General features: G+C 38.0%; 1 protein-coding gene across 2 annotated transcripts in view; it reads right to left on the reverse strand.

The window, feature by feature from the left end:
• The window catches only part of LOC116850562 (E3 ubiquitin-protein ligase MIB2), a 10,296-nt gene extending 4,621 nt beyond the window's left edge, over positions 1-5,675 (reverse strand). The window contains exons 1-7 of one of the 2 annotated variants that reach the window (XM_032828986.1): positions 5,495-5,675; positions 5,170-5,407; positions 3,035-3,495; positions 2,816-2,931; positions 1,910-2,298; positions 1,433-1,645; positions 1,175-1,343 (exon numbers count right to left, since the gene is read on the reverse strand). In XM_032828986.1, coding sequence (XP_032684877.1) covers positions 1,175-1,343; positions 1,433-1,645; positions 1,910-2,298; positions 2,816-2,931; positions 3,035-3,465 — 1,318 coding nt within the window. In that variant the 5' untranslated portion in view covers positions 3,466-3,495; positions 5,170-5,407; positions 5,495-5,675. Of the gene's footprint in view, positions 1-1,174; positions 1,344-1,432; positions 1,646-1,909; positions 2,299-2,815; positions 2,932-3,034; positions 3,496-5,008; positions 5,150-5,169; positions 5,408-5,494 lie in introns of those variants that run through there. The other variant, XM_032828987.1, reaches the window with a different exon arrangement.
• Positions 5,676-9,410: the final 3,735 nt, after the last annotated feature.

The raw sequence follows: 9,410 nt of genomic DNA on the forward strand, positions 1-9,410 counted from the left end.
GGAATTCACGTACAGCGGTAACACCGGCCTCGCCCCTAGCTGCATCCCTCAACAATTTCTCTACTTCGCTATCAGTGCTTTCGGCTGCACAAACGATATAAGGTATCAGGAAAGCTTTTTGGTAAATGTTCACTTTAGGGAAGTCACTTTTGATCACCTTGACTTTGACATATATTATAGAGGTCATTCTCCTGAATAACCTTCAGAAGGTTTTAGACGTCGCTCATTGTTTGTTAAAAAGTTATTGATGAAAGAAGTTCGAAAAATATATTACAATTTTTCGATAATGTGTACCGTTAACGAGCAATATCGAATAATAACTGCAATATTGAACAACTAGCGGGGGGCTGCGCCCCCCGCACCCCCCCTCAAAACTAACCTAACCCAACCTATCGTCACATTAACACAAAAGTTGAACACTTTAATAAACAATGACTGACACTTAATGTGACGATAGATTAGGTTTGGTTAGTTTTTAGGGGGGGTGCGGGGGGCAGCCCCCCGCTAGTCGTTCAAGATTGCAGTACTTACTAAAAAAAAAGTTGAACGTAATTTTTGCACACAGGGTGTATTGCGCGGGTTTTGTTTTGATCGTATGTACGATTTCAATGTTGATAATCATGTTATGATCATGTCCTGACACATACTACCATTGTATGTTGATCGAATCGAATCGATAAATTTTTTAAAATTATGGCTCATTTCTATCCACTTAGCGGAAATTTTACTGAATAAATTTATTATAAATATTGAATAAATAATTTTTTCAATATAATTTATTTATCCTGTGCACTGTTTACCTTATCTTTATGTACACTGTGTGCAAAAATTACGATCAATTTCTAAAACATTTTTTGTTAATAACTTTTTAACAAACAACGAGCGACGGTTAAAACCTTCTGAAGGTTACTCAGGAGGATGACCTCTATATATGTCAAGGTCAAAGTGATCAAAAGTGACTCCCCTAAAGTGAACATTTACCCTATTATTATATCTAGTTTTTATAAAAAATTTCTTAATTTGGAAAAGTTAAGCATACACATTTATAGTATTTCGGTACGGAAAACTTAAGAAATTTGTGATTATTAATTTAAAATTAAAAAGTAAAGTTGACTAATTTGACTTCTAATAGATTTATATTACATTATCACTCTGTAACGTCGAAAAAATATACCTGAGCGATCTCTAATTATATTTGCATCACAGTGCGTAGCAGCCACGTTCGTCCCGGCAGGAACAAGAACAACACTTAGCGGATTAAACGTCCACGTATGACTATCTAACGCTACACGCAAGTCGCCATCGGAATAGATTTTCTTTACTTTTCCAGTTTTCCCCAGAGCCTGCAAGCATAAGCTCTCGGTTTCATATACACGTTCATTATTCTGGTACTGCATATAAAATGTGACATAAGAGAGATGGCACAACTAACGTTTTTCATTACATCTATCCATTCGCCGTGACCGCGTTGGTAATGCTTAACGGCAGTCAGATCGGTCTTCACTCGGACCACATCGCCGACGACGAACGCGTCCTTACTGGTAACTTTTGTCAAAGCGCCTGGATGGAAAGTCCATCTATTATTACAACCTTCATACTGGACGCGAATGTCTCCCTTGTCTGTAATTCGGTGCACCGTGCCAATCTAGATGTCCGATTAGAAAGTCATTTAATTACGTAATAAATATATTAGTCACAGTCAGATACACATAACGTACATTAGTTCCGTCCCGATGAAATTACTTTAAAGTTAAATGAAGTTTAAACTTTCCTTATTTCCTTATGCGTGTCACACATTTTAGAAACGGGACTTTCGCGAGTCTCGAGAAATTGATGAAACTCGAGTTATCTTTAACATCTCAACTACCGATGTTTTAAGTGAGAAAAGAAAGTGACATTCGTTAAATACCTTTCCTATGCACTCGGCCATTCGCGGATTCCACCCGCCGTGACCTGAATCCTGCATCTCCTTTAAGGTGTCGACTTCAAGCAACACTTTCACCCTGTCACCGACATTAAACGTTAGATGGTGAGGACTAGACGTAGTGGTGACACCACCCCTGGCTGATGTCGAGCTGTTTCCATTATCCGGTATAGTCATTACCGGTTGGCCGAGCAGCGGGAGATGATCCTTGTAATAAGTACCGGACTTGGCTTCCTCCGTATAGCACAAGTCCACGCAACCCTTGTAGCCCAATCGATATACATTTGTGCTGCCTGTAGACCATGTGACAGTGGCAACGGACCGACAGCTCTCGTTATCCCATCCTCGAATGTCCATGACCCTGCCGGTTTTTCCTGAAATATCCGGAAAATCCGGATTAGTAATTTATTGCGCAATGAATTTACATTGTGGCTCAAGTCAATGACGTAAATGCTGTCAAGCATGAGTACGTGTATGTTTAGAGCTTGTATTAGACTAAATATTGGAGATTAAGAATTGCAGATAAAAAATTGAAAGTAAGTTGAAAGTAATTACGAAAAGAAATTAATTCTATAATCTCTAATTCGCAATCTTCAATCTCTAATATATAGTCTGTGTGTGACAAGTAAATATAATAGGTATAAAGAAACCGATTTTCCGTGGCGCGCATTAAAGGAACTATTCATAAATAATTCACTGCGGACGAATCGCATGAAGCTTTAACTATGAATGCGTTTTATTGCGATAAATATGTTATGCTAAATTTTTATATAATTTTAAGCATTTTAGTTTAGTACTATTTCAATTTTAATATATATACTGTTACTGTAAAGTGTACAACCTTGTATAGTTATCAATGTCTTTAATTATGAATTACAATGTGATACATACCACGACCACCGTCTTGGTTTCCCCATTCCCAATCTGGACCACGCATGACCTTTGCTCCTATGAAGATTCCCTTTAACGGCACCTTGGTGCAGCCTTCTCTTGGCGTTAATTGGACCCTATTAATATTTCAAATTAATATTGTGAACAAGATCGTGAACATCTCATGCCCAAACCAATAATACTCGCAGTACAGTCTTGCAAGAAACTGTGAGCACTAACCCCACGGCATTGGCCGTTTGAAATCGCTTAAACGTATGCGTTAAGTCATGCACGTCGCCCATGTAGCACTGTGTGCAGAGGTCGTAATCGAAGCACTGCGAACACTTCCACCTGATGCCGCTGATCCCGTGTCTCTTGCATCCATCACAGATAATATTGGAGTGCTTGACGCCGGCGGAGGCATTGTCGAATACCAACAAATCGTAAGCACCTTGATATCCGATTCTGTAATTACTTCTGGAGCCATGATCCCATTGGACGATTACTGTCTTGTCCGGCGTTCGGTCGGCAGGATTTGGACTGGAAGCCGAGTTTCCTGTAGATGGGGGTTTCCCGATCTCTACTACTGTGCCGGCATGGCCTTCGCCAGCATCTTGATCGTCCCACTTCCAATCTGGTCCGCGAACAACTCTCAAGCCGACTTCTAACATCTTCGATTATATCAAATTTGGCTTTTAACCCTATAGAACAGACATTACATAAATTAAATGTCACATCGATATAAATGATCATTTTTATAATTTTTATTAGTAAATAATTAATGAGTTACTAACATAACTAAAGTTTATATAAAACTTTAGTTTGTCAGTAATTGAAAAATAGTAGAATATAAAGTAATAAATATTAATTATAATTTGAATGTCGATTGTATCAGTAATTAAACTAAAAAATTAATCACGTCTTAATTATCAAATAATATAGACTCAATTAAATGATCATTAGTACGATATTACAAAATAGCATAAGAAATATTTGTTAATAAGATTTTAAAGGCTCTTATTTAGAAATATTAAATATAAATATATCATTAATGTTTCAATCATTGGGACATTTACTTTATACATTTTTTATTAATTAAGTTGTATAAAACATTAATATCAAAAGAGCAAAGGCAGATAAATAAATTTATCAATAGAGGCAGTAGGCAGTAAGATAAATTTTAAAATCTAAGATCTCTCTGACTGTATAAATTCTATAAATTGTTACAAAATCTGTTTCCTTTTAGTACTGATATTATTTATACTGAATACATATAAGAAATATGAAAGAATCACACAATGTTTAAAAGAATTATCAAATTACTTCTTCAAACATCTGTATTATTTGAATATTTCAATATGTTATTTTTACTTAATCTGTAGTAAATACATTTTAACAAACCAATATTTAACTATCTTTTTTAATATCTATTAATTTAATTATCTTTTTAAATTTAATTCAAACTACAGAATTGTTCATTCAGTACGATCTAATTGTGATCTAATTTTGAACAATATTGTCGCATCTGTGGTATTTCTTTTGCATTCCGGTATAGGAACAACACAGACAGCTGACAGAAGAGAAAACCTTCAACAACGAGAAAACAGCTGACAAGAGAATTAAACGTGAGCAGTTGTTGAAAACGAATGTAACACGAGAGAGCCAAATTCTAACATGTTGTACAGAAAGTTTATTAAAGTTTTTTGCTTCTTTTTTGAGTTTCTCATTTTCCTTTATCTACTTGCGACTGCAAACGCAAGCTGATCTCTGGTACACGGAGCACAACAATATATATTACTTTCATTACAAAATATCTTATTGCAAGATTACAATAATCAACAAACTGACTGCAATCAAAATATTAATTATTGTCTTTGAGACATGTGCATAAAAATTATATAAAATTAATATATCTCTTAAGTATATAATAACATTCATGAAAATATTCGATAAAAATTACTAGCTCCATAATATCCTGTAAATCTTATGTGAAACATAAAGTTTATAGAGTATGAGAATATGTTCTAGCGCAATCATCATCATCCAAATACATGTGTAATAATTAATATCTACGTTGTGTTCTGTCTACAGATCATAAACATGCATAAGTCTCAAAGACAATGCACGAATTCTCAATCCTCAATGTCGAGATCCAGCTGCCTCACAGTATCCCTCAAGGCTTGATGTAATTCAGCATTAATACAGATTATTTACCTAGAACTCAGTATTTGAAATATCCCAATTTTATTCTCACATTTCGCATATCCAGTATACGAAGTTACCGTAACGTACGACGTACTCGCGAACTCGTCCCCGGTGTAGTCTTCGAACGGAACGTTCTCGGTGAAAACGCACTTACGCGTTCACGCACATACCTGAAACAATCTTGAGCTCGGTCGTACGAGCACGATCCCTATGAATCATATGCGGCGAAGTGGCGGCGCGGCCGACGTAGTCGATAATCCGTTAGATCGTGCCTGGCGAATACTGCCGTGGCTGGTGGTGGCGAGGAGCGTGCTGTAGCTGAAAACGGTCCGTGGGGAAAAGCCGACATTACGCAGCATCATCGCCGTAGGATTACGCACGCTCCATCGCCGGCACGACGATGTAGAACTGTGGAGGTAGTGGTGGGTTAGTGGCGTTTACGGCAGAGTAGTGGTGGTGGTGGTGGCGGTGATGACGATAGTGATAGATCCTTACGTCTCCGTTACTGATGACAGTCGACCTTACAAATAAATTCCACTGTTAACGCCTCCCTCAGCAACGTCGTCTCGACCGTTGACACGACGCTACAAGGCAATGACCTGCTATTGAATTGTATTATTTGACAATAAAAAGGTCTTTTGATTTTCATCATTAATACTATTTGAAGATAAAGACTTCTTTGATCTATCGTTAAATTGTACTATTTGTAAATAAAAAAAAGACAACTGAATTTGTTGTTGGATCCTACTGTTTCATTACAAAAAGGTATTACTTGTTGTTGAGTTATACTACTTGAGAATAAATTTGACGAGCTTAGCGGGTCAGCCATTGGGTGCGTTCAACGAACTCAATAGTCGCACAACAATAGAACAATTCGTCAATGTAATTGGTCTAGATTTAGGAATCTAACAAGAACCAATGGGCATGTTCAGCAGATAAAAACGCTCAGTGAATACTCGGGCTAGTATTCATAGTCGAATCTTATAGCGTGTTCGACTGGCCCTGGGTTAATCGCTCCGAGAGCGATTAATGACGTCATAGGTTTGTTCGAGTTTCTCGTACTATTCACACTTTTACACCTAATGCCTGTTTCTTGTACTATTCACACTTTTACACCTATTGCACACTACTGCACCTCATACAACACAAATTTTCTAAAATACGTTCTGAAGATGCTTTTAGGACGGAGGTATGTCATCAGAATATTTTTATGACGTCCTTTGAAGATGTGAGTTGTCTGAAAATAGCTAATATCTAATAAGTTTATTCGCATTAATTGAACTTTTTACACTTTCACACTTAGTGCACATTAATTCTTTAGAGTTTCTAAAAATGACGTCATGATTTCCGTTCGTGTTACGAGTGTAATGGCTCCTGCACACAGGACACGGTAATGCTTGCCGCGCGGCGGAAGTCCACGTGACAGCCAATCAATATGTTTTTCCGTAGGAGCTAGAAGATTATTACAGAAAGCACTATATTGATTGGCTGTCGCGCGGACTTCTGCCGCGCGGCAAGCATTACCGCGTCCTGTGTGCAGAAGCCATAAAGAATTAATGTGCACTAAGTGTGAAAGTGTAAAAAGTTCAATTAATACGAATAAACTTACTGCACATTAGCTATTTTCAGACAATTCACACCTTTAAAGAACGTCCTCCAAAGAATACTCTGATGACGTTCTTTCGTCCTGAAAATGTCTTCAGAATGTATTTTAAAAAATTTGTGTTGTTTGAGGTGCACTAGTGTGCAACGGGCATTAGGTGTAAAAGTGTGAAGGGAGCGGTGCACTTGGACACGGTGCATTTGGACACAGCCAATCACAGCACCGTGTGATTAGACATTTGTAAGGCCCCTTGGAACAGCGACTTGTGATTGGACTGTGTCCAATTGCCCCGTGTCCAACTGATATACACCCAAGTGTGAATAGTACAAGTAACTCGACAAACCTCATAAGTCTCTACTAGCCAATCATAAAGCTTACTTGTTCGACCAATAAACTTAGGTTGAATAATCCAGAGTTAACCCAGAGCCAGTCGAACATGTTATAAGACGGTCTTAAATATAAGGCTGAGTTCTTGCTTATGCAGGATTCACACCGCGCCCAATATCCGATGAACGATGTCCGATATCCAATAGAAGAACAGTTTCCTAATAGAGAATTCAATTCTCCATTGGAAAGCTGTTTTCCTATTGGATATCGGACATCGGATGCGGTGAAAATCCTCCATTAGCGTATCACACGTCGCATCATCCTTCGCGGACTAATCAAATCGTCCCATTTTATTGTCTAACTTTACGACGAATAAAATGGAACGATTTGGTCCGCGAAGGACGACGCGACGCATAACGTGCTAAGTGGAAACGCACCCTAAGATCTGACCTTTGACTATGGGTGCGTTCGTTTTGGACGCTCACATATTTAAAGCGCTCACGCTTATAAGGTTACTTTGATTTCTAAGCGCACTCATCGAAAAGATCAAAACCGTTTCCTTTGGCTGTTGTAAGCAATTGTGAGCGTAAAAATGGAGGATAAAGATAAGGAAATTGTTTGTGTATTTGCTCAAATATTAGTTTCATTAGATGTTTTTGATGATAACGAAACAAATAACTTATATAAAGAAGAATTAGAAAAGTATTTTTCCGTAATGATTGGATCAATAAAAAAAACAATACTTCGGTTAAAAAACTATGTGGAAGTGGTTGTACCATTATACAATGATGAAATACTTAAGTTACATTTTAATAAGTTTTTACTTTATAACTTTTGTTTTACTTACGATCAACGATTTTAACTTTCATATTCATGTTTTATACAACAAAATATGAAGATTCAGGTAAATTTGTGAGAAAGTCCGTTTCCTTCATCAAATATATTACTAGTGTTACGTCCCGGCGGGTTGCGGTCATGCTGCCGTGAAGAATAGCGCTCGAACCCTAAAACGGGATTAGATCGCAAATTTTCGGGCTAAACGAATCGCGTGATTCTACCTCGGGATCCGTGCGATCAAGGGTAATCGCAATGGATTTCGCGCAAAACGCGTAGTATAACCATCGTAATATAACCTTACGGTGGGTCGGACAGTCGCAGGCTTTAATCGTAGTTACGCGCGTACAGAAATAATGTAGATAATGACTTACCAGTGGTCGTCCACCGTGCGGTTGCTCTCTGTATCCCTGGATGGCGCTCTCGTGGCTTACGTGGATCGGCACCTCCTGGACCTCTAGATGCTGCCGACTCTAGGGAACTCGTTCTGGATCGCGCGGCGAGTTTGAATATTCGAATCACTTGTAATTGACCGATGGGCACTAGGGAGGAACACCGCACGTCGCGGTTTCGCTTAGGCGTAGGAAGAAATGTGCCGTGTAAGGATGTTCGAATGGGAGGGAGTAGAAATAGAATTACTACAGATAATATATATATATATATATATATATATATATATATATATATATATATATATATATAATGTGTATTGTATAATTCTTGATATACAGGGTGTCCCGCCACGCCAAGACGGACCAAAAGAAAAATATAAGTAGAACACATTAAAGTGAACAAATATTATATAGGCCATTTTTCAAACAACCACGTAAAATTTCGAGATATTAATTAAAATAGTTGAGCATATCAGAGCGCGGCAACACGGCAGGCGGGACATACGGTTCGCCGTGGCCGGCGAAGAAAATGGATGATTGCTCGCGGGCCTATCTTATAGGCCAGAGAGGTGGGCCGTTTGGCATACTGAAATGAGTAGCTCCGTGTGTGCGTCCGGGTACGTGTGCGTTCTTCCATTTTCTTCGCTGACCGCTGCGAGCCGTATGTCCCGCCTGTCGCATCGCGCGTTCTAATTTGTCCAACTATTTTAATTAATATCTCGAAATTTTACGTGGTTATTTGAAAAATGACCTATACAATTTTTGTTCACTTTTATGTGTTCTACTTATATTTTTCTTTTGATCCGTCTTACGCGGGACACCCTGTATAATATGCTCACAAAGATATCTTAAATATGGTTAGAGTAACGGAAGTGACGAAATAACTAAAATGAACTGTTTAACAAACTAAAGAATTATGCATTAGAATAAAACGCTCGTAAATGTTTAAGAATATTAAAGATAACCTAAAGTTAATTGCTTAAGGTTAGAGGAAACTAAGGTTTAGAATTAGTGAATTAGAGAAATGGAATTTGGAGATAAGGACTATCTTTGGACTTCCGATCCCGGTACCCGACTCTGACTGACTGCTACGCTGGTCACTACTGTTACTGAGCTTTTGTGATCCCGCCTTTAGGAGGTCTGAACGGTAGTATATAATACATACACATACAATATTAATATACACGGTGGGCCATTTTACCCAAATTTCTCCATAGGTAAGCCAGATATAGAAAAATAGTTAAGACAAAACTTG

Source organism: Odontomachus brunneus, unplaced genomic scaffold (assembly GCF_010583005.1).
Source record: "Odontomachus brunneus isolate Ranch 3 - 2012 unplaced genomic scaffold, Obru_v1 Obru_scaffold_149, whole genome shotgun sequence".
Taxonomy (NCBI): Eukaryota; Metazoa; Arthropoda; class Insecta; order Hymenoptera; family Formicidae; genus Odontomachus; species Odontomachus brunneus.